Source organism: Columba livia, chromosome 1 (genome assembly GCF_036013475.1).
Source record: "Columba livia isolate bColLiv1 breed racing homer chromosome 1, bColLiv1.pat.W.v2, whole genome shotgun sequence".
Classification (NCBI taxonomy): Eukaryota; Metazoa; Chordata; class Aves; order Columbiformes; family Columbidae; genus Columba; species Columba livia.
The window spans coordinates 180,758,243-180,784,170 of NC_088602.1; the positions used below are offsets into that span (position 1 = coordinate 180,758,243).

At 40.7% G+C, this 25,928-nt stretch overlaps 1 protein-coding gene across 6 annotated transcripts in view; it reads right to left on the reverse strand.

Annotated features, from left to right (window-relative positions):
* Positions 1-20,271: 20,271 nt before the first annotated feature.
* The window catches only part of PDZRN4 (PDZ domain containing ring finger 4), a 249,698-nt gene continuing 244,041 nt past the window's right edge, over positions 20,272-25,928 (reverse strand). For all 6 annotated transcript variants that reach the window (XM_013371796.3, XM_021284084.2, XM_065048648.1 and 3 more), the window contains one exon: positions 20,272-22,462. In XM_013371796.3, the coding sequence (XP_013227250.2) occupies positions 20,936-22,462 (1,527 nt within the window). In that variant the 3' untranslated portion in view covers positions 20,272-20,935. The remainder of the gene's footprint in view (positions 22,463-25,928) is intronic.

Genomic DNA, 25,928 nt, shown 5'->3' on the forward strand with positions numbered 1-25,928 from the left:
ACAAGTGGAATAGCTTATTGCACCAAAGGCAAATCTATATAAACTAATACAACCTGTTTCAAAGTCAAAATGTATCACACTGCATTGAACATAAGCCTCTTGAAAATCCTATTGCTTGAAAGCTGTTTCACTGAGAACACTCTATGATAGAAAAATGGTAAGAAAAAATTCCTGCTAAAACAGACAGTATCTAATCATCTTGCTTGTGTCTCTGAACCCAGTTACTTGAGTTTTTCATCTAAATGGCCTAAATATATTTTGTAAGCATGCTGTCTATGTTTCTTCTCTCTGCTTGCTCAAAGGCTGAGTTTGTTTGTCATGAGGCCAGAGACATCAATGAAGAAAATATCAGATGTTTATAGCAGTTGTAATATTTGCCCTCAGGCCAATGCGTTCCAAACTATGTTGATCTCCCTCCACCTGTTTTTACAACACCTGTGGAGCACAGGTATGGTAGCAACAGTGTTTACATGAGATCTGAGCCAATGCCCACTGAACTCAGCAGGAGTTTTTCTTTCAAGTTCTGGGGATTTGAGATCGTGTCTACAGTCATGGTTATTTCACTTTAGACAACTTGACAGGAATTAGTTCTAATTTCTTTTCATATTTGTTTTATTTTTTTTTCCTTCCCTGGCACAGGAATACAATTAAAGACCCAGGGAGACATCTGAAATGCAACCAATGAGACATTTGACATAGCGCAAGTAAAGTTTGCTTCAATTAGAAATGCAGAATTGTGTTACACAGCACATTAAATGGCACATTAGCAGATGTAAACGCTTCCATCAAATTAAAAACCATTAGTTCACTAGTTAAATTATTTTTTGTTACAGTAATTGTGTAGTTTCTGATTTTCAACAGCACACAGAGAACTGATCCAACTTTTCTTCTTTACTTGTGGATTTGTAGAAGTGGATAAATGTAGATTTTCTGCCGGGAAATACTGGACCACTGCATGTGATACAACACATGAAAGCAAGAGAGACAGGAAAAGTTACTTTAATTCACATCAGTCATCCTCAGAAAAAAATATTTTTCAAACTACTTCAAATTTTATTTTTATACAGAGCATCCATGTTTTTAAGAATTTGCCATCTCCTGGAAGTAAGAAAATGAAAAGCTGAGCAGTTGAAAAGGTATTTGCAGGAGCAAGAAAGCAATGCAAGATGGGTGATCTCAGCTTGGTTGAAAAATCTGAGTTATTGCCCAAAAGGTTTTCTAGGGGGAAAATCTTCCTGTAGAAAGGCAGCTCTTCAGAGCAAGAGAGGAAAACAGGAGTCAGGGAATCAATGCAGCAGGTACTGCTGGAGCAGGAAGGGCTTATTGCTGTGCCTACATCTGCAGTAGATTATCTCACGGTAAAGGCCAGCAGATTTGTTCATAGCAAAGATGTACCTCAGGCAAACTGACCTCCCAGAGCTTCTTTTGGCCTCTGTTGATGTCACTGTGAGAGTATGGGAACACAGAACACAGGATGCTACTGAGTTACACAGGTCTGTTCTCTGCCCCATAATGGTGCCTGGGACACAATTCCTAGCCTTCCATCCCAGCTCCCCTACTGAACCTAAATCAGAGTATTTGAACTTAACTTTCCATGGGGTAGAAGCTCAAAACCTGCCAACATGTGAGGTGACATACAGCACCATGAGCCACCTGAGCTGATTACCTAGACTCCTTTGCCCTCTGAAGGCACAAGGAGAGCATCCTCTTTCTGACCTGGTCTTTGCAAACCTTCTCCTTGTTCTTGGAAGTGCAATTAATTATTACAATTACTCTGAAGACCCAGCTGAGATCACAGGCTGTGGCAAAACACTGTGTAGCAGAATCTCTAGGGTATCTGTGGGTCTTGGGAAGTCTCCACCACCGATGTCATTAATACATCTCCTGAAGCAGTGAAGTTCCTTGTCCACAGGCCAGACCCACCTGGGGATATGTCTCAGGTGTCTCAGATATCTCATCACTGAGATGTGCGGAGCATAAAAGCCAAGGCACAGGTCTCTGGAACCACAGGGGTGGGTCAGACACTTAAGCCCTTTCTCTTGAACACGAACAGTTGGGTGGTTATATGTTTCATGGTGGCCAGGACACTGGGTGACACTCAGCACATCACTGGGAAATGCTGAGGAGGCAGCCTTTCTACAAACCCTTCCCCTGAAATGTTGATGCTGTCTTGTACACCTGAGTTAGGTGTCTAAGACAGAGACTCGCAGCCCAGAGCCATCACCTGCCACACAAGCTCTGCCACAAAACGGTGCAATTCTGGTGTTACGAAGGACAAATGGGATGGAGTAAGGCTCCCGCTTGCTTGCTGCTTCTCCAGCCCTTCTGCTCTTGCACAGCCACCCATACTGCAGCCAGCCTCAAGAGGAACCAGAGATAGGGCCATCCTGCCAGTCTGTGTGAAACAGTCACAATTCCTCATGGTGTTTCCATTTACTTTTGCCCTCACAGTCCTCCAAGCTTCTTCAGACAGCCCTGAAATGCTGTAATATTTTCTTTCTTAGTTATTCCCTCAGCCAACTTTGAATGAACTCACTGCACCAAGTATCTCAGTAATATTCTCTCGTTTTCTGGCAACTTTTATGTTAATTTGTCTTGTACTAGGTTACTCAGAAATGAGAAATGAAGAATAAACTTTTCAGAAGGATCATAAGAAGAGTTTTCATTTCCTGATTTGAAGACAGACCAATATTAAGCAGAGCAAAAGCTGCAGCAAAGCCACACTTTGCTCGTACATCTCATTCACCTCCATGTGCACAATTAGATTTATTTGTTTATTTAGTTTTTTAACATTACTCCCATGATATTTAAAGTCACTCATGTTTCCATAGAGTACTCGGTGATGATTACAAGCAATGAACCTTTGGATCTGGCTATACCTGTGCTTCCATCTGTTGTTGCAGGAACCAATTCTATCTTTCATTACTTGTTAACGACCAACTTCTTGAACTCATTTAAGATACCTGTTCCCCTTTGCTCTTCTTCATCAGCGGTGTCAGTGAAATAGCTACTTTTATATTCAAGCATCCTGAGCACAAAAATCGCCAGTTGAATTATGTCTGCCCTGGGTGTTGAGCCAGAGAGGGGAACACAATCATTTTCTACAGCTTGTAATGAACTGATTCTCCAGTTGTTGAGGCACATCATCTGACAGCAGCTCCTGGTTTGGGAGGATGTTTTTATATTCACTGGCGTGTCATTAATGACAAATGCACTTTTCTGTGGATATCTGGGAAAGCATCCCACGTTCAGCCAGTTCTTGCTTCACTTGCATATTTCCAGTGAAAATTTAATTTGTTCCAACAATACAACACCCAATAGGAGACTCTTCAACAGTATCTTTCTGCTTTTTCAAGGATTTTACAAACTGCAGTTAAGGACTATTAAAGAAGATGCTTCCTCCTCTCCTGCTGTTTGAAGGTTATTTTTGGGTTACTTTGGACATTTTCATGTGAGCTGTAGTGATGCTTCACATTACCCTATTGCCCAGAGCAGCACTGCATGACATTTGAAACTCAGAAGCTTGTCTTTACCCATCATCAGCAAAACTCATGACCCTGTCCTCTCTGAAAGTACAATTCTTTCTCTTTCCCCCCCTGCCAACACTAGGTAAATTACTGATGCCTCTGTATTTTTAACCTCTTTTGCTCATCCTCAGGGTTTGCCTCCTCTCTCCTCTCTTTTCTCCTTCATCCAGAGCAGATGAGCTTTTTTACCTTCTTTTGGTGCTGCATGAATAAAAGTCAGGTCCCCTGTTATGTGTCCTCACCCCTCTGCCTAGAGCATTTTTCCAAAAGAGACAGAGTAGAGCCCAGAGCCAGGATGGTGCAGAAACCACAGCAAATACAAATCTGCAGTAGACTCTGGTGGAGAAGGTGACTTGATGACACCCCTAGTTGGTCAAAAGTGCCCATATATTTGTTAGGCACATCCAACCCTTATGGTAGGTGAACGTGGCATGGTGGAAGGCACATCTTGCTGCCCGTCATTGCTTCTGCCTGGTGCGGCGCACTGCAGCTCCTGGATCACCACTCTCCATCACACGATATCACATGATCAAAGACACAGAAAGCCATAGGAAGAAAGATCATCAGCACTCACCAAACCCTTCAAACTGAAAAGCAGTCTGTCACTTTTACTCTGCCACCCCCTTCGTTAATCTCCTGTTTCTACAAAAGCAGAAGGGCTATACAGTGAGAGAAGAAAGCTGGTGACCTGTTTTACATGGTGGGGAGACTACTGTTATAGCCCAGTTTACTTTTTGGACATGTTGATTTGAAGTGCATGAGTAGACAGGAGCTGTCAATACTTTAACATCTGTTAGGGAAACTGGAGTGAGCTTCGCTGACTAGAATACCGTAATTGGGCAGCTGAAGGCATTTCTCCTCTCCCGGCAATAATGACAGGATCATTTTATGTGATCTCCTTTCCATCAAAGCAACGAAGACGGTTGAAAGAAATACGTGTGTGTGACAGATTATAGTAATATGTCTAAAGCTTGTAATCGGTTTATATATGCAGTGATATGCTAGCTGTAGTGGAGTGGGAATGGTGGGAATGGTGAAGTTTTTTATGGTCATTTGGTAAAACATTTTGAAACAACAAAATGAAAAAAGCTATTAATTATTCATTCATTTAGTACTGTCATTGTACACAAAGTAATGGTTATTACTTCAGTGGGGTTTTTTTTGCATTTGAAAGCAGATTTTCAATAACAAAGCTGGAATCGGTCCAAGTCAGATCATACGTACAGTTAAAAAGCTACATAATAAAAGCCAGAGATAAGACCTTTCATTACAGATGTGCAATAGAAAGTCCTAAGGAAAAATGAAAAAATAATTTGATGTTTCTTCCAACCACCTTAATCTCCTTGTGGAGATTGTGCTTGTTTGACCTGATCTAACTAGGTTTAGCTCACTTTGTTGTTCCTGAAATGTATTACTCCAAATGCTAATACCAGTACACTCACTTTATTGATACAACCTGCACCACAGTGACAAGAAAACCCAGCTCTTGCATCCTGCAGTTTATTTTTCTGTTGCTCATCCTTCTAGCTAGAACTATTGCTTTCTGTTTTCTTATTGTACACTTGGACTTCACAAATAGTATGAAAAAGCAATAAAAAGGAGTGCATTGAAATTTCATTGCTAAGCCAATAAACACTGAATATGCGATGACTTTTTCCTTGTGTACAACAGTAAACACAAATGAAAAGTGTCTTTAATCTCAGCTAGTCCTGTTCTTGTAAGCCTAAAATATACTAAAAAAGAGTATTGCAAGCATTTATATTGGTTACTATTCCAAAGAAGAGTTGGGCGTGATTGTTCCACATTTCTTAGGGCCTCAGGGCTCTGGCACATCATGTTGGATGTGAGGAGCCAGCAGGTCCACGCGGAGTGGTCCAGCTGCCTGTGGATGCTTCAGCCCAACTCTGAACTGTCTAGTTCAGCACAGGAAGATAAAAAACCAAAACTGGTTGGAATGGGGTTTGGCCATACAGTAGCCCCATATGATTCTCAAGGAGGTAAAGTGCTTCAGGTAACTGGGTGAAAACTTTCAGATTTTCGGCCAGGTAAGCAGCCTGAATTGAATCAAAGGGACAACTAGCACAGATAGATATAGGCATCCACAGGCTTGTGGAAACACACAATTTTAACATTTGTTATTTTTCCAAGGAGAAAATTCATATCTGGCATGCTTCTGCACCCTTGGGCTTCAAAACTTGCTACAGAGAAAAAAAGATTGCATGGTGAAACAGCAAGGTTCAACTCTCAATTTATATTACTTTTGATTATAAAATGGTACAGTAGGTATGTCTACTGCTCCTTTGAAGTTATCAAAAACAGAAAGAGTTTTTTGGAAAAATGAAAGAGTTTTCAGAAGCATTTTCTGTGCTGAAGATGAAGATTTTTTAAAAAAACTTACCTTATACTGTTTCCCTATACTGGTGTACAGGATTTGAAAGATTGCTCAAGGTATTGACCATCTTCATAATGCTAGACTATTAAAAAGACCAAACAGCTGCATTTATTATATTTGGTGAGGTTGTAAACATGTACATCCAAGAAGGATGACAGGCAATTTAGTAAATTAATGATGATTGGGCTAATTTTGCAGTGTTGACATTTTTTTCAGTTCATCATAATGCTGTACAGCATTATGCGTAGTTCCCTGTGGAAGGTACCAATCCCTTAGTAATCCATTTCTTTACTCATTCTTAGTTGTAGACATTTAGTGAAAATAATAATAATAATAATAATAATAACAATAATAAAAACCTAGCAATATCCTTCACCACCCCAGTGAACACAAAAATTAATAATCTCAGGAAGTCTGCATTCAACCTGACACAGCGAGCAATGCAAATATGGTACAAAGTCTATCTTTACATTTATTTGCAAATGTGTATAGATATGCTTCATAGAAATTAATCCTCTATTTCATTATAAGGAAGGAATTATGTCTGTGGTCAAAAGGGTGGGGTACAGTTAATCTGATTTAGCACAGCATGTGAAAAATTAATTGAAAGTCAGAACTCCATAGTGTTTATTATAAAGTAATTTCACACCAGCTCAGGATTAGCATGGTAACAGGTGACAATAGGTCATTACTATGTTAATTGAAAGACAGCATGTTTTTGAAAAAAAGAAAAAAAAAAGGGATGGAGACAAAATGAAATAAAAAGGAAAAAATATTAAAATGCAGTACTTTATCTAGAATTGGGCTGCAGTTCTGTAGAACATGTCCTAGGGAGAAGATACCTTCTGAAAATAACTCATTGGCGATAACCTTGTGTAATTCACTGTGCTGTGAAGCACAGCAGACATCCATGCGTGTCCTCTCCCCTGCACGAGTTAAAATGGCCATCTCTCTTTCCACAAGAGCAGGCTGCATCTCCAAAACAGTGGCCTGAGATTTTTGGGTTGCTGACACTGCTGGCTGGCCCAGGCATGCAGAGTTGAAGGCAGGCACAGGGGAACTGGAGCTCCTGTAGTTACCTGGCTTGCCCAAAGGCAGTGCCGGCCCAAACAAAGCCACGGGAAGTGCAAGATTCTGCAGAAGCATTTAACAGAAGAGAAAACTCTGGTTTTGTTCCTTGACAAGAGGATTAATGAAATGAAAAGACTTTCAAGCCACCAATGGAAAATCGCCTGTCACTTTGATAGCACGCTGAAGCATGAAGCTCATCCTCCCACTTGAGCTACGATGCCATTATCCTGGCTCGGAATGGAGACAGGTGCCACCGTGCTCGGCTGTTCACCCATTGTGTGGCTTGACAGACACTGATGTGTAGGCATTTCTCATTATACACTATGACCTGAGCAAGCAGTCTTGAGCCACCAGCTTCAGCCCATTTAAAGAAATCGGGAAACTATTTTTCCCATTTTATTTGCATAATAGGAAAAGATGTTAAATCAGTTTTGGTGGCAGAAGATCATTCTGCAGGTCCTCCAATTGGCAGAATACAAAGGGCACAATATGCACTTGGGTGCAGGTGAGCAAGATGGAAAAACTCTGCATTAACTGCAGTCACCACAAAAGGACCTTTGTTAATGGCATGTTATAATTTAAACAAGGATCCTTTCAGAACACAAAATAATATGCCTGTGTAATGAAGCTAGCTGCCTTGCTCAAAGTAAATGTAAATTCAGAGGTGTAGCTGGGACCTGAAAATGGGAAACTCTGATTCTATTTCCTGGAAGAAGAATTTAACCTCTTCCAATACCCCCATGCTACCTCATATATGAGCTGATGAGGAATGTGACCTTTCTGCTCACTGTTCTTGAGAAAAGTTTGCAATGCAGCCTGACACAATCTCTTGTAATATGTTAATTTTGACGCAGTTCTGCCACAAATACTAATGGTGATCCCCAAGACCTTTACACCCTAGAACAGAATCCTTCCAGACTTCACTCTCCTCTCAAAACATCCCGATTAAGGTGCCTACTTACCTGATAAAGGTCAAAAGAAAGGAAATTGTAAACGTTCTTTGATTACTTACTACAAAGGAAAGAGCTCAGAGAGAAGATGGTGCCATTGCATTCAGTGCACGGTACAGTGTGATGTGGTCTGCTGAGAATGACAGCAAAAGAGAAACGCTGATCCGGAGCAGATTATAGACCATAACCTGCAAACCTAAACTACTACAGAGCGACGGTAATAGTGCAATACAAGTACCCCTGTGGGTAGATGTGATAGGAACCTGCTCACCAGCCATACAAAAAGCAGTGAAATAGAAATATTTCCACATCCCAAGCAGGAAAATCTCTCAGGATAGGGCAAAACATGGCCTCAGGTCTGACTGTGGCAAGGAGATAGGACTTTCCTGATGATAAGAGAGAGTAGTGAAGTGGAAGAGTAAAAGACCAGGTTCAACTCTACAAATACAACATTTAAAAATCTGTATTAGGGATGGTGGTTTCTTTTGTGATCATGATATAATTATTGCTCAATAGCAGCAGCCAAGCTGCTCAGTTATAGTAAGTCAAAATCCTGAGTAGCTTACTCAGGCATTTGCAACATGTACCTCTGCTCTGAGGGTATTCCTCCCTTGCAGCCAGCTCGAGTTGAAAGCACCAGCCTCACTCCAGCTGACTTGTAAGTGATTGTGCTGCACCCTACTCACCCCACTGCCCAAACTCGGTGCCCTGAGGCCAAGTCATGGAGCCATGCACCGCATGGGTTTTCCCCTGGGGATTGTGAGAAAGGCACAACCAGCATGTCCCTTCCTCTTTGGTTTGGTGTGACGAGGGCTGTTTTCTGACCAACACGCAGGGAACATGCAATTGCTACAGGCAAGAGTAGAGCTGAGGGACTTGGAGATGACATTGATACTGCAACTGCTTCAAAGTGCCACTGATTCACTTTCTGACATGTTCTCCTTTTTGCTTCCTATTTAGTTAAAACAAAACCAAACAAAACCAAACCAAAACAAACATAAGGAAAAAAAAGAAAAAATAAGTAAACGACAAACTCTCAAGCAAGAAAGAGTGGCAGGAAATTGGTATTATGAATGTGCTGGCTAAACTGATGAGACAAAATAGGGAAACCCTGCATATGAAGCTGCAGCAAATATGATTTCCAAATGTTTCCAAAAGTAATTTTTCCCTATTAAATTGCTTTCATCTGTCTCTCTTCTTTACTCTGCTCTTCTGTGATCTTTAGCAGTAACAGTTCAATTTAAACTCTGCACAGAAAGGACTCTGTCTTCTTACCTTTCTGTACACCTCAAGGATAGCTTATATGGCTGTGTTATGGCTTTGCCCTTTCTAGATGAGGAATATGTTGATGTGGTTTCAGCTCATTAACTCTCTAAAGGAATCTCTTCCAACTTAGCTGTCTGCAAAGCTGGAATCACCCATACTTTGGAATCTGGGCTTTTTTCCTCTTTGAAATGGTGTCCCAAAAGGCACAGACACTACAAGAAAGCTCAAGGAGCTGCAGGGTTTACTTCACGAGAAATGAGCATCTTCTCTTAGGATAATGAAATTTTGTGTGTTGTGTTTGGTGCTCTGGGATTCATAAAGGTTACAAGGCAGGCATTTATAATAAAAGTTCTTCCTGCTTTTCCTGGAATGAATGGGGAAGATGGGAGTGTTATCACTCTGACATTTCTGTCAGAACTGGTATTTGAACCACTGGATGATTCTGACAAATGCCACCGCTGTCATCTGCTGCTCAGTTTTAATTACATCTGACTGAGGCTTTCAATGGCAGCAAGTAGAAAACTTAATTAGTTGGTTTAAAGGCTGATCTTCAGAGTTTGAAAAATCTAAACAGCTTTGCAGCATTTTTGCACAGAGGCTGCCATTTTTAGTCTGATTATGCAAGTCAGAAGAATTAATGGTCCCACTCATAAGAAGGAAAAACAGAGAAAGGCTTACAGGAATATACGTCAACAAAACCCACCATTTTATTACATGACATGTCAGTGAGGCAACCTCATGTCTAAGAAACTGCTGCGCTGGCTCACAAGTGGGTCTCAAACAAATGGTAGCAGAATGCAGGTGAAAGACTGGGTGCTCATGGGAACATACAGCAAATGAACATCTGTTACCTTAAACAGAATGTATATGTTTATTCTGCAGTGGATTGCAAGCACTGCACTATTTGGAAAGACTTAAAGGCTGGCATTTTCTCACACACCAATGCACTGTTCAAACAAGCTGCTTAAAAGAAGATTGCATTAACAATTTATACCACCTCTGTGTTTTCTTTCAGAGTGTTAATATTATTATATTTCTACAGTATAGCCTGGAAAACCAAGCATTAGTAAGATGCAATGTCAAACTGTTAACATGGTGCAAAGAGAAGTTAACATTACATTCACATGCAGGTTGCCTGGGGGAAAAAACACAACAACTGAGAAGGCTTTCTTTTGTTCCAGAAACCCCAGGGCTGTGGGTCTGGGCACTTAATCCAGCTGGTGGAGATGTGAACTGGTAGAAGATGGACTTTGCTTGTTGGTGAGGTCACGTGCTCTGGAATGCTGCTCATGATATGCTTTAGCATTACTGCTGATTCATCATTTGGAAGGAATAGGCTGGATTTCATGTGCCAAGAGCTCTGTGTCCGTCAGCTGCCGTCAGGAGCCAAAGCATTTGATGACTTATACAGCCCACAGGACTGATCTGCTCTCATTGGCTTCCCCTGCACTTGCAAGCTTTGTGCTTGTGATTTATCATTGATCACAGGACCACTGAGGCTGGAAGGCATCTCTGGAGATCACCTTGCTCAACATCCTGCTCAAAGCAGGGTGAGCTAGAACAGGTTGCTCAGGGATGTGTTCAGTCAGGTTTTGAATATCTTTAAGGCTGGAGACTCTTCAACTCTCTGGGCAACCTATGCTAGTGTTTGACCGCCTACATAATAAAAAACTATTATATTTCTGTTTAGTTACTACCTGTTCTGGTTACTACCTGTTATTCTGTTGCCGAACCCCATGAAGAAGGATCTGACTCTGTCTTCTTTACTTCCCCATCAGGTATTCATATACATCGATTAGATCCCCCTGAGTCTTCTCTTCCCAGGTTGAATTGTCACAGCTATCTCAGCCTCCCTTCTTGTGACAGGTGCTCCAGTAACTTAATTACGTTTGTGGCCTTTCACTAGACACAGTCCAGTATGTCCATGTCTGTCTTGTGTGGAGGAGCCCAGGACTTTTCACAGCACTCTCCACTGATGTGGTCAGGGCACATTGCTGCCTCATGTTCAACTTTGCGCCCACAAGAAAAGCCAGGCGCTTTTCAGTAAAGCTGTTTTCCAGCCAGTTTTCCCCAACATACACTGGCGCACGGGGTTATTCTTTCTCGGGTGCGAGGCTTGGCTTTTCCCTTTGTTGACCATGAACACAGCCACGTTCATAAAGAGTTTTGTGTTCCAGTTCTGTTTCATCACCATGTTCATGACTGAACTCTGTGCTGTGGCATCTGATGTAGGCAGATTGAAATTACTTCTGCTTCATGGTTCTCTAAAACTTGTGTCCCACCACAGATCAGCTCCTTGCAAGGCACTTCCATACACGCTCTCAACCTGAGGGATGTCCCCAAAAATCCTAGTAGCACACAAGCATGTATCTACAGTATTGACATAAATGAGCCTAGCTATGCATTATGCAAAGCAACATGGGAAATAGCCTTTAGGCCACACTGTAAACCAGGGATTATGGACCTATCTTGAGCTTCCTAAACTGCCCACATCAGATATGAATCTGTTTGCTTGTTTCACATGATATTTGAACACAAGCTTCTGTATTTAGACAGATGGAGTCTTCAAGAAAAGAGGGCCCTACAGCAACAGCCATCAGAAACATTAATGATTTTAGAGAGATATCCTAGCTTAAACATACCTGCTTCCAGACCTTTGGATGTGTAGCCAGTCTGTGCAAAGCATGAACTCTGTAGGGGCATGTGGTGACTGTCAGCAACCAGACATCCAGGCATGCTTTGAAGAGGCGTTTATAGTTTTATGGCTTTTTACTGGAAATGGCACATCTGCAGAACATGGTGCCCTAAGCTTCAGTGCATCCTCGGCCTGGTCTTTGGTAAATAAACAGAAAAGGAGAAACTGCTTCCTTCACCTGGCCTCTGTAATGCCTTCTCCCTTAGATTAGACCCTCACCCCAAACACATACAAATGGGTGGTCACACACACAGACACTGCTCTTCAGCAGAGGAAACCCAGCCCTTTTGCAACTTTGCAGTTTCTTTTTATAAAATATTTCTGAAATACCTCAAGAGGAGATGATAAGCTCCTACCAGATGATTTATTAATGAGGACTACAGGTCACTTACTATTTAGAGGACTTAAATCTCAGTAGAGGAGCATTTGATTTCACAACACATTTGAGCTTTTTCTGCTCACCTTTATACTACTAATCCTCAGAGTTCTTGTGGGTATGTGAAGAAAACAACAGAAAATTCAAATAAGTGCTGTATTCAAGCTAGGTTTTGCAACGTTTAATTACAATTGCAGGGAACTGCTCATACTGAATTCACAGATTACCTTTAGACAAGTTCCTCAACTCCTCAAAGCACCACAAGCTTTGGTGTTTTTTCTCATAATCCCCCTGCAGGTCAAGCAGTAGCACCCTCTCTTTCTCAAGGAAGCAAAGCTGGAATTAATTGAGACTAACCATGTTAAATTCACATCCTAAAGTGCATCAAGGCTTCCTGAGGAGCTGGGGACTGAAATGGGCATGTGGCCCAAGTGTCATGTCGAGGATCCCAGGATGTAGCGAGTCCATTTTCCTTCTAAACATGCTCATGTAAATGTCAGCACCCTGTTTCTGCAAAAGCCTCTCATAGACCTGTCCCTTTGCTTGATGATGCCTGCAGCATTTGCCGGTGCAGACTCAGCCTTTTGGTTGAGCTGCCATTCTCCATCATCCAGCTAACACAGTTATTTCTGTATTATAGATCCATTATTTGACACTGAAGACGCCTGGTTAATATATTAGCTAAAGGGATGCTGAGAACAGTCTGCCGCCTTTAGCAGGGAATATTGGATGCCTTTGTCTTTGAAAAGTCCCATTGGTCTTTCCATTGTGAATGGCTGTAAAATGCTTACTGTAACTAAACCACCACTTTTTTGTCCAGTTCTTTCTTGATTTTACCCAGGAGGTACTTATCATACATTGACTAAATTGCTTGGTGTTGCTCTGTGTCTAAAAGAGACACATGATTCTCTCAGGATATACATCCAGGAATCTCTAAAAACAGGAAAAAAAAGTGGAGTTTTTAATACTCAGTTACCTGTTGTCCCTACCTTTTTTGACAGGCATTAATGTACTTCAAGACAGATGTTTTTTACTCAGCTATAACTATCTGGAAGTTTGAGGCCCAGTCTGAATTAGGTGGACAAGTGTCCCCCAGAGGACATCTTCCCTAAAGAGACAAATCGGCTGTCTTTTGGAGATGTTTTCTCTCTACTTGTGGAGCTAATTTAAACTCTTAACCTAGATTACTAATTTAACTAGTATCCCAACTTTGAGGTCATTAAAGTTAGGTGAGGTGATGCCCACTGAAGCCTGCAAAAGCTTTCAATAAACCTGCTTTTAATTTTGGAGGACAGGAAAATTCAGAGGAGCAGCTTCTCCGTGTTGGAGAATACAGATATTATAATAGTGCCGAAGCAAGATAAAAGAAAATTAGAGTAACGGTGATTTCCTTTAGAAATTTTATCTCTTTCTCAAGCCTTTCTAAAGTTCCCAGTAAACATCCACTTGTTTGGGAGTGGGAGCCACTTTGGATCCACTTCCATTCCTCATTTAATGGGAGTGCAAAAACTGGAGTGGACATTATTCCTTTTAGCATAGTCAAAAATGTGAGGCATTCAACCTTGCACTGAAAACTGAGATGAGGTAAAATATGAGATATTCTGTAAATATAAACCTTTAAAAATAAAATGATACAGATGACATAAAAGTATAAAAATTGTTACAGACATGAATAATTCACTAACTACTGCATGGTATAAGTCACCAACTAATGTGTATTATGTGCCATTTAATAGTGGATGTATCTGAAGAAATATGGAAATTGGAATACTTTAATAACTTTCTATATGAAAGATGATGAGACTGCCTAAATGATTAAGAGGAAGATATGTTATAATGAACTAAAGCCACTCGAGTGTAAGGTAATTTTAATTCAAATCTCCATCTGCTTATGTATAATTAAGACTCATTTAACAAGTTAATGCCTAACAGAGAGAACTGATAAGTTTGGTATTAAAGAGCTTAAGAGAAGTAAATTAAACTGTCGAGTTTGAGGAGCTTTCATTTGAATTCCCTGTACCTGAACCAAAATACGGTCTTCAAGAGGCATTTATTTACCCTGACCATATAGCCAGGTGCCAAACCGGGGGAGAAAAAGCAGGTGAGAAAACGCAATATCCTTTTAAAATTTTAATTTTTTATATCATGTCAGATAAGGAATTCGACAGCATCTTTGCTAACATGAATATTTATACTATTCAACCTGCTCACTATATAGTGTCTATGCACCATTAAGATGACACTTTGCATGCCATCAAAAATATTTATGCATTGCAGAGATTGCCAGTGAGGTTAAATAACCTATGAAAATAAGAGGGTTGCCTTTGAAGTGCAAAATAAAAGTAATATTTTGATCTGTGGTAAATTTTATGTGGTATTCTCTTGCTTAACTTTCTATTTCATTCTCTTTTCAAATATCTTTCCTGCAAGGTCCAGTAGTCAAAACAGTGACTTCCACCTTTTCATCTTTCATCACGTAATTTTAATTTTCTTCTTTTGGCTTCTTATCCACAGTCAAGATGAAAATTTTCTATATTCACTTCATACTGCTTTTGATTTTTTGTCACTGGAGTTGGATGTTGGCTTTGATTTGTTCCTAGTGCTCAGCAATAAGTCAAACACTTTTGGAAATGTACTGGAAGAACAAATACCGCAGCATGTTCAATGCTAATTGCAGTGGAGATGTTTCCAAGTGAAGTAAGATGAAGAAGTAAAGCTACGGGGTTTGATGACCAACACCTGATCTCAATGAATCACCAACATAAGACGTTGTTGCAATGTTTGAAGCTTACTGTTTTGTTCCTAGGCCAAAACAGACTTTCCTCATCTGCTTTGCTATTAGTCTAAGATCCGAAAAATTAGAGATATATAATTGTTGAAAATATACAAACTAGAATTAATGTCTTACTTCTCAAATTGAGTTTTGGCCAATGGAGGTCCTTAAAATTCAACAAAGAGTGAAATGTTGCCTTGTGTATACATCCATAAATTAACACAATTTACCATTTGTTGCAAGTCTCTTAATTATAAAAGCATTCGGATTATTATAATATGCATTTTGTATGTTACTATGTGTTTCACAAACAAGGGAACATATGTTTTAAAAGGTCTTCCTTTCCTTCAGGGCTTAAAAATGCACTCTCTCTACGGAGACATCACCAAAGACATTTCCAGCACTAAAGCAGAATGAGCTTCAGGTAGCATAGGAAATGTAACAAATGAATCAAATCTCCTAAAATTGACTAGAGATAGAAACCTACAGTCAGGCAAGGGTTTCCATTTGTGCTGACAAGCTGATCTGTGAGGAACAAAAAAGGGTTTTTTTTAGTGAAATCCCCCCTCCAATATTTATTACCTTTCAAGTTTAGAAAAAAAGACAGGTAAAGAGAGATGTGGAAAGAGAAAGAAGAAGGAAAAGAGGGAGGGAGGAAGGGAGGGAGGGAGGAAGGAAGGAAGGAAGGAAGGAGACTCGAAAGTGAAAAATGAGCTTATAGAGCCAGGAAATTCAGATTTGAAACCAAATTTAAAGTCCAAATGCAAAAAAAAAGAAAAGTTGGAAGCTCTAGCTACAGCATGAAGCAGTCTGGAGCCAGAGGAGGCACATGTTTTCTCTGTGAATCATTGCTGATGGACCTTCCCTGGTCCTTGAGTGTATCTCAGAACACATCATGCTGGGACACTCTCATCGCCTGGATGACATTGTCAGTTCTGGATTTTGGCATGCCAGAGGATACTGTTTTGTGACATCTTCGTAGCTTTGCTGAAGAAAGAAGTTTTCAGCAGGGAATATTAGTATGAGACAGACTAATTAGTTAGTGAGGACTTGGTCCTGTGCTCTGCCCCTCCCAATGGGGTAGTGAGTGTGAAAAGCAGCACTCGGTTGTCAGTTTTACTTTACAGTTCATATTAGTAATCACATCATGCCTCTAGCTCAGCCCCACTACCCACAACTGTCACATTGAGAATGGTATATGAGACAATCCCTTCCTTGGAGCTACTTCATCTTGTTTGTTCAAGAAAAAAAATATAAAATTCTAACTATTTGTCAAATGCGTCTCACTGGCCAAGCAGTATCTGTCACATAGTCTTCGCCATCTAAGTAATCTTTACAACAGAATAATTCCACTTCTTAACCTCACTGGTATCAATGCTTTGAATCTCTATAAAAATGCCTTTTTTTTGTGGCTCAGAACCAGATGAGTTGGGCCAGGGAAGTCAAGATCCTTATTTTCCAGGGGCAGAAAAAGCTGCACATAGCTGAAGGATTTTGCAGCAAGAGCTGGACCCTTTCCCCAGGAGGACAGGAACCTGCTCAGTCCCAAGAAGGGCACAGGGACCATATTTGGGCTGGTTGCCTTGCCAGGTGCATCCCAAATGCCCAGGCTGTGCCTCATCTCAGAGGTGCCATTTGAAGTCTGTCAGATGTCCATGCAGGAGCTGACATTAGGGCAAGATTAATGACATCTGAAAACCTTGGCAAAATCTATACACGATGCAGTTAACCATAACTAAAGGGTGGAGCAAAGCGCTTAGCCTCACAAATGCAGCAATAGTCATCCAAGGGGAATGATCTTTAAACAAAGAAATGTGCTTCAGAGCAAAGGCATTTAAAGAAAAAAAAACTTGCCTGTGATCCCTCTGCAATATCCTTTCTCCTCCAGCAGGCATTAGCCGACTGGCCTCTGTCAGGGAGTAACACCACCAGGTTTATGACAGCTGCTCTGTTTTGCTTTAGCCAAATGCCAGTCCCCATTGCATTCATTTTATCCTGGCTCCTCAAGAGCATTTAATGCTCTGAAAAAGAAGCTAGTCCATAAAATGGATATTAATAGAGCACTTAGCACATACATGTTTGTGATTAGCAGCTTAAAGGTTAAGCATCTAAGTAAAACGAAACCTGGACTAATTCCAGTCTTGACTCAGGAAGTATTTTAGCACTGAAGCCATGTCATGCATCAATGGTGGTGTTCTACACTTTTTACCCAGAGATGGGGTTGGAAATGAATATTAGTTAAATAAAAAAAAGAAAAAAAAAAGGAAAAAGTAAAGCATCCTGATATTAATCCTGATATTAATGAATAATTCAAACTCCCTAAGCTCAGAAAGCATAATGCTAAAGTTGCTGTATCATCCCTTATAAGATCCTTGTAGTCCTCCTACAGTGCAATGCAACAAGCGCAGACTAGATTTAATCTCTGATTGCTCTCATTCATTTCAGATAGGGTTATCAGTTTCTTTCTTTTGAAAAACATAATAATCTCATACAGTAGGTTTATCATACCAAAAATATAATTTTCCCTTTAAGGATACTTACACTGGAGAGGAAGATCCAGGGATCCCACACATTTTAACCTTAGTTATGGTGAGCAATGGCCCTAAATCAGCTGGCAATGCAGTTGTCAAGTGACATAAGGTAACGCTTTTGCCATCTTGCTGGCTTCATAGGAAAAATTACCTCCCTTTGGTTTCAGATGGTTACCATGCCTGGGGGAAGGATGAGTGGGATGTTAACTTCTTCCCCAGGAGTGATGTGGTCATGATAACACATCTATGCAGCTCCTCTTCCCTGCCTTACGCTCTTTATTCAGAGAAGCAAGATCTGGAGCAAGATTTGGGCTTGTTCCAGTTGGAAAGTATTTTTAGTTTTATGTTTCTTCATATGAAAAAAAAAAAAGGTTCTCACAACAGACAAGTCTTTTTTCTTTAAAGATTTATGACAACATGAGATGTATTGTTTCTTCTATTTTAATCTGCCTTGGTGATAAATTTCTATTTTCCTCATTAAAAATTACAATATTTGGAAAAAGTATATGCAGGAATAAACAGCATGTGGGATGTCAGTCTTGGATTTCACTGATAAAGAACTGCTGGGATGAGAGAACACAACGTCGAGTCCTGCCCTGCAGAGAAACCAGTGGAGAGCAGTAAGCAGTGAAACACCCGCCGGCCATCCAAGCCCCTCTGCATCACTCCGGGCAGCCTCACAGCCCCGTGCTGGGCCCGCCTGGTTATTTTGCATGCTAGCATGGATCAAGGCATTTCATCAGGGCAAAACATAACACCTCTTCTCCCAAAGTCTGCTTAGGGAAGAAAGGAAATGTCACTTAATAACTGTATTTACAAGGAAAGGAGAGAAAAGTGTGGGCTGGTGGAAACTCCCCAGATTAAGGACTGGGCAGGGATGTGCTGATTCCAGCAGATGAAGGAGGGAAAAGGTGGCTGGGCTCTGGCAGGCAAATGTTGAGCTAGAAACCATGCCAGGGTGTGCCACCAGCAGTACAACTCTGCCACCTCTCAGTCTTCTCTTTGTCTCTTGCTAGATTTTGACAGAGCTCCTCAGATTTGGATGCATTTCCATTTACAGCCTATTAACATATCATCTCTGTTTATTTGTTTTTCTAATTATTCTTTATTACTTAACACACACATACACCCCTCCATCCAGTTAGGTCTTTCCTCTATTTAGACACAGGTTTTTCTAATTTTATATCTCAGTGATGAAAGAATGAGATTACATTTCCTAGAGATTCAGATTGTTACCTGAATTTGGGTGTCATAATATTTTGAAGGGAGCTCTGAATCATGCTTAAATAATGGGAAGAAAACAGTAAGTACTGTGTCTAAGGGAAAGGCATAACAGTAGCCATTATCTGGAGCTGATGGCAGCTGAACTCTGGTTAGGAATGAGATCTGTTATTATAAGTGTTATCACTGGAATTCAGTGAGGGAAACAGCCAAGTTTCTGTGTTTTGATATCTCCAGAAGAAGAATGTGTATCTTCCCAGATGACTTATGTTGGTCAAAGACAATTCCCTGGTTCAGCTGGAGGAACAGCCTTTGTAACAGCCTCTTGAAGCAGTACGGTATCACCCTGTTATCCTCTCTTCCACACTTTTTCTATTTTAATGGGAAATAGTGGAAGTATTCTTCATTGCGCACGAACAGCTGTGTGTTTAGTGGGGATTTAGCACGATGTTTCCCTGTGTCTGGTGGGGAGAATTTCCTGATTATCAAACTGTGAACCATCAGTGGCATAATTTTCCTAAGCACTCAGGGAGCAGTGTTCTTATGGTATTTGCATGCCTGGAGATGAAGCGAGCACTGCCAATGCCTACTGGTGCCAAAACAGGTTAGGAAATTGATTATCCAGAACTGGATAATTTGGAAATACTGTAATGTGCCTTTCTGCATCTTTAAGTATATCTTTTGAAACCTGATGCCAAGTGACTTCAGAGCCTAATTTTGCTGTCAAAAGCACTTCAATCAGTTAGGAACTCTAGTCTTGCACAGGAACAATGAAAACAGGGCTATGAGGAAAAGTCTTCAACCCTGCTGACTCCCCAGGACTAGTCATTTCAGCTGGCCTTCCAGCAGCAGCAGCTCAGAAGATGCTCCAGTGGCTGCCAAGGTGCCTCTGCTGCAGGAACAGACAAAAAGAGACAATGGCCTACTCCATCAGGCACCCAGGCAGCACATTGCCCTTGCTCCTAAACCCCAGCCAGCTCCCACTGGGGCTGTTCTAAAAGACTCAGGTGCTCCCCAACAATAAAGTTCAACCTTTAACTCATTTAGAAGCCTCTCATTCTCTATTTTTCCTTAACTCATCTATGAAAATGTCAGTGACAGCCACTGCTAGTTTTTCATGCATGAGATATGGCTCAAAGTTTGTTAGGCATGCGCCCTGTTTAGCTTTCGTATATGTAGAACCAATAGGATGCTCAGCCAAGGAAAGGACCCAAAGTAGTTAACTCACAGCGTACAATACAGTAATATACCAATGAATCGTTCAATCAACGAATAGTAGCAGGTAAGAGAAAGGCAGAAACACCCACTCACTCCTATGTGTTCTGCTAAATTAAAAGCTCATTCCTAAGAACTAGCCTATGGAATTGTGTCCTGTGTTCTTGAAATCTCTGTGTGCTGTAAATATCATGCATACTGAAATGACTCATCCTTTAAAGGCAAATGCTCAATTTAAATCAGAGAACTCTTGATTTTTTTTTTTCTTAAAGATAAGCAATAATTTATTTCTCTTTCATCTTCACAATTATCACATACTGCCCAGCTACATGACCAATGCCACTACATAACACAGGAGAATTGCCCACCTACACTTTACTTGGACAAATACAACTGCAATTTACAGATTAAATGTACTGTACAATGTGTTGCTGGAAAAATGTCATTCTTATCTATATGATGGGATGTGGCATACAATTTATAAACAGATGTAATCTAAGATGTAAAACTTTAAAACTTGTTAAGCCAAGGATACAGTATAAAGCATTTTGTTTTGGTATTGTATTGTTACTAAAGTAGAAAAAAGAGAACTAGAGAAATAAATCCAGGTCTTAACTTACAGGATATGTATTAGGTTAAGAAAGTAATTGGTTTCTCCACTTTTTTTTGTTTTGATTTTCTTTTTTTCTTTTTTTTTTTTTTCCTATAAATGAATAATATGAATATATTACAAGATAAAGAAAGACTGCCAGATAAAGAAGGTACCGTTATATGAAAAACAAATTAAAATTTACCAGGTAATTTTGCTTACAAAAAGGTCAAACTATAAACAGTCACAAAATATATAAAAATGCCACATTGAACGAGGCAATCGTACTCTACCTAAACTGGTAGTATACTGTCTGAAAGAAGTTGCGTTCATACAGTAGTAACTGATAAAAAGGCATTGTGCACTCTTGTGCCATCTGGAGATTTAGCACCGTGTGTCATCAGTTCTTGGATTGTCATCCAGTTGTCCAAGATTTTCTTGTTTCTCTTTTTCATCATCTTTTTGTGACTCAGTTCAATAATGTTAATTTCCTTTTTGCCCTCGCTGCCACTCTGCGGACTCTCCTTAAGACACTCCAGCCTGCTCCTCATCATGAACTCTCGCCGCCTCCTCTGCTCCTTAGCTCGCACCAAATGCTGCTTTCGCTCTTCTTTGCTCCAGTAGCGACCCATTTTCATCTCACTCATTGTATCATCATCTGTAGTCATCCCACTGCGCTCCTCTTTAATTTTTAAGGCACGTTCCTTCAGGATTCTGTCTCGAACTGGTCTCTTTGTGATGTATCTCGTCCCATCACTCCTTATTTTCACTTTCCATTCCATCTTGGGCTCTGCACACTTCTGTGAGTCTTTGCACATGCTCACCAGGCTGAGCTGGCTTTGGGCGTACTCCACAGCAGACTTCTGCTGGATAAGTTGCATATAGCTTTGATAATGCTTTGCATGAGCAGGTATATTCCCATACCTGTAAGCAGAGCTGTGATATGGAGACAGGTAGGGAATGTGCTCGCTGCTCTGCTTTTCCTGGTCTGTGAACTTGCTGCTTTCTGATGCCAGTACTGCATCCTCAGCAGCACTGTTTTGCTCACTGGGTTTGGTTTTGGCTGAGGTTGTCTCCCTATTGCTTTGTCCTGAGGATGACTGATCAGCTGCAATTGTGCTCCTCAGGTTTTTCCTGTTGGTGATGCTGATCATCCTCTGGAGAGAGTTATCAGGGGATCGCTCCACTGTCAGCGGAGTGCTCCTGCAACTTTCAGCTGTGTTGTAGGCACTGGAGCTGTCCTTGTCAGACTTCTCAGGGTGCTCCATGATGTCATCCAGTTTGCCTCTTTGTACATCTATGCTGGTGTTATAATTTCTAAACCCTTCGTCATGTAAAGTCCAAATGTCTCCATACTGATCCCTCACCTTTTGGAGCCGGTGAGCTTGCATAATATTCTGACATTCCAGTTCAATGTTCCTCAGTTCCTCATTGAGTAGCTGCAGCTCATGCTCCACTCCATCTTGCTCTCTTCTGTTGCACTCAATCGTACTGCTCGAGTAATACAGGTCATACTCCCCATGGTTTCGAATCTTGCACTTCAGTTCCAACAGCTTTCGAAACCTTTCACATTCCTCCTCCGGGTTTCCTATGAAATCAGATTCAATGTATTCCCCAGACACAAAGCTTTCATTGCACTGGAGCTCAACGCTTCCTAACGTATCTTGGCTGTGGCCCAGCTCCCGTTTGCTCTGCAGGGTAGCGCTGTTCTGCTCCTCAGGTGCATTTTCTTGCTCTGAGCTCTCGTCGTTACGCAGACTTTCATCTGTAGGTCCCACCCCACTGTCTTTCTCGTGATTGTTGGATGATGAGGTTGCAGTGTCTGTAGTGCCATCCTCCTCTTCATGCTTCTTTGGCTATAAAAATTAGCAAAGCAAAATGATCATCGAATGCAGACCATCTTACACAAGAATATTTTCCAGCTCTGTTTTGCTTAAACAGCTGGGATCTGATTTAAGCTGAATTAAAACAGATCACTAAACAGCAGTCCTACCACTCATAGCTTTTAAACATTTCTGAGAGTCATGCTGTGGTGGCCATACTGAGTGAAGCAGATGAATTACAGCGCTAGTGACACATCTTCTGAAGTTCGGAAAGAAATATTTCCCTCTCTAGCTAAGCCATCTCTTTGCCGTTCTTAAAGATAATGATCACCAGATGGTGCACTGTTTTTGATTCTGGATTATGGCCAGAGACTGGTGAAGCTGAAATCTTCTCAAACTTGGGAAAAAGCTTCAGCACTGGTATCACTTAAAAAAAAACTACAGAAAGCAGCCATTCAAACTGACTAGTACAATGTAAAAGAGTGCAAAAAGACTAGTTTGTTGTTGTTGTTGTTGTTGTTGTTTTGTGTTTTTTTTTTTTTTTTTTTTTAACCAGTGAACTCTGTAGAGCCTTTTCCACTAGAACCTCCACAGCCCTCTCTCACACTTCTTGTTTTCAGTAGTCTTCTTCTGAAAGACTGTTTGTTTTGACTTCTAGGATATTGCTCAAATAGACCTCTCTCCATTGCATCCCCAGAGACCATTTTTGCTCCCTAGTTAGAGTTTATGTTCCTTAGAAATAAAAACAGCCTTTTACCATTAAGCGTCAAACAACAGTGAGCGGTCGCCATGGGTACAATGTCAAGCTTTTAGGCTGTTGTTTTTAAATTCACACTCCACTCATTGTACCTAGCCTATTTATATTCCCAACCTATTTATATTCTCAAATAATGTGAGGTAATACTTCTATGAAGAGACAGGCTCTTTATTTTTCAAACTGGATGAGCAAAGAATTGCCGCCCATTCCCTTTACAGAACAATCATGCCCAGTGCAATTCATATGGCCTGTTCGCCAAATATCTAAGTGTACATTGTACCAAGCAAATGCCATTCATTGTTTAGGAGGTATAATTGCATAATTGTGTATAATGGTAGTAATAATCAAGAGAGAAAAAAGGTACAGTGCACCCAGTGAAAAGAAACAAACTTGAAGAGGCCACTGTCATAATTCCCTTTTCCTCTACTTTGACAGGCAATAAAACAGGATGAAAATGTGTCTCCTATCGCACCCTTTCTCCTCTCTACATGTGCACCTCATGATCACGCATCCTTTGACTGGTTTCCTTTCTCCAGTTTTTAGGAAAAAATAATGGCCTAGTCTCAGAAAAACAAAAATAACCTCCACCCCAAAATGCAATGTAACAGTGCAATAAAATAAATATTGAAAGAAACACAACACTAGGGGAATTCAGTGTCTGTGATTGACCAGGTAAACATTTCTGAAAAGATGTTTTGGCAATTTGTTGTCAGACAAGACCTGCAAAAAAACCCCTTCTCTTTAACATCACAGCATACATTTTACATTCACTTTTTTGCACATACAATGTACAGCTGAAAACAAAATGCACAGTAAAAGTAGAATTCTCATATAGCTTGGGCAGCCACACCAGTAATGTGCCAATTACTATCTCTCGCTCTCCCGAAATGGGGAGAAACTGTCCCCTTGAATTTAAGCATCAAGGGACAGAATGTATTCAGTGTTATTCAAGGGATCATGAAAATGTTCGATGTTTCTTGATGTTGTAGGGTCGAAATTTTCTGGAAACTAGGTTTTGATGACGCAAGGGACAAAGGTAGACTTTCATGATAATTCTCCAACTTTTAAAAAATTCAGTGGTACATATTTTCCTGATCTGAGACACTCTCGTATCTTTCTACTTATCCCTTAAAAAACAAGAGTATCTTCTTGTCACAGGAAGAGGCAATGTGAAGAGTAGCACCTACAATACTCACACACAATTTTGCATTTTTCTAGTTTACCTCCTCCAGGTGAGTGCCACTACATGAGCTATTCTGGTCCCCTCTCTCCCCTGCTTTGGAGCTGCTCTTCCTTGTATTGACCTCCTCTGCCCCCAAACCTTTCAGCAGAGCAGTGACCCCAGTCTGGGTCACCTACACCTCACCCTGGCCACTGCACTGTGTAGCCCGTGATCCTCACTGTTCTGGAAAATATTTAACTACTGACACGAAGGAGAAGAGCTCCACCAGACACCGGGAAGGCCATACTGCAGAACAGCCCGGGATTCAGGTGCCTGTCCCAAACGCAGGGCTTCATTCACATTACCAAACAGGGAGAGCCACAATCTGCTCTCTGACCCTGAGATGCGTGACATAGCACCAGTTGCATCCATATGAACAAACCCATAAAGATGGTGGCTTATCCATCCTGCGTTAGCACAGTTATACGGCTTACAGGAGCTGAGGTCCCTGATACTTTCTCTGATGTCTCCAGCATTGGTGCCACACCACCAAGCATATATTTGGGCACTTCTGAAAAAAATCTGTTAATGTACTTATTTGTACAGGTGTTGGAAACAGATTTACAGTTCAGGCCTATGCAATCAACACTTTAAGAAGTAGTGGCTCTTGTTCTCCACACCTCTTTTATTGACAATTTAAACTTTGCTCCTTCAATCTCCACTTGATTTAGACTGAGTGAATATGCTGCTATGTACTCATTACACTACCCGTAATTAACAAACACACACACACACACAAGATGTAAACAAAGCAAACCTTATATTTCCAGTCTAACAGAAACCACATGAGTGGGACTGATTTGGCCAAATGTGTCTATAGGACACGCAGCTGAATGTCAGTCACTTTGGGTTTCCCTCCCTGTCAGGAAGAAACAAGTGCCTGTACAATCAGATGGTTCTCAACCTAAAGCAGATGCCCTTATAATGCTAAATCTTTCCCCACTATACTTGCAGCTAGTTCAGTTAAGAAAATGTAAAGTAATACAGATATTTATTGTACTGTGTGTTTTTGATACATACTTTTAAAATAATCCACTGTGACTCAAGTAAGGTAGTACCTGGCATTTCTGTCCTGGACTTGTCATGCTTGACAGAGCTCCTAAACATGTACAGACTGAGCAGTCTTTTACAATATAAGATTATTTTAATTTTATTTTGAAAAGTAGCAAGCCTAATTCCAGGTTAAGCCCCTTCTGAAAAGCAAGAGATAGTCTCCAATTGTCAGTGTGTTGCTTTTATCAGTGTTATCTATTATCTATTCCAAACAAAGTATTTGTTTTCAAACGTAGGTTGTCAATCTCTTCTACAATTACTTCTGTTTGAAATACCAAAGGGCTCCTTAGGCCTCATCTTTGCAGTGAGAACTCAGATAATGAGAAGACGAATCTGGCGGTGCGTACAATCAAGCAATAAATGAACCTCAAAAGATTCTGCATTTCAGCTCCAGCAAGCATTCATGCCTATAAAATGGCTAATCTTGCAGGAATTCAGGCACTGTTCTATTCTCATTTTACAATTTA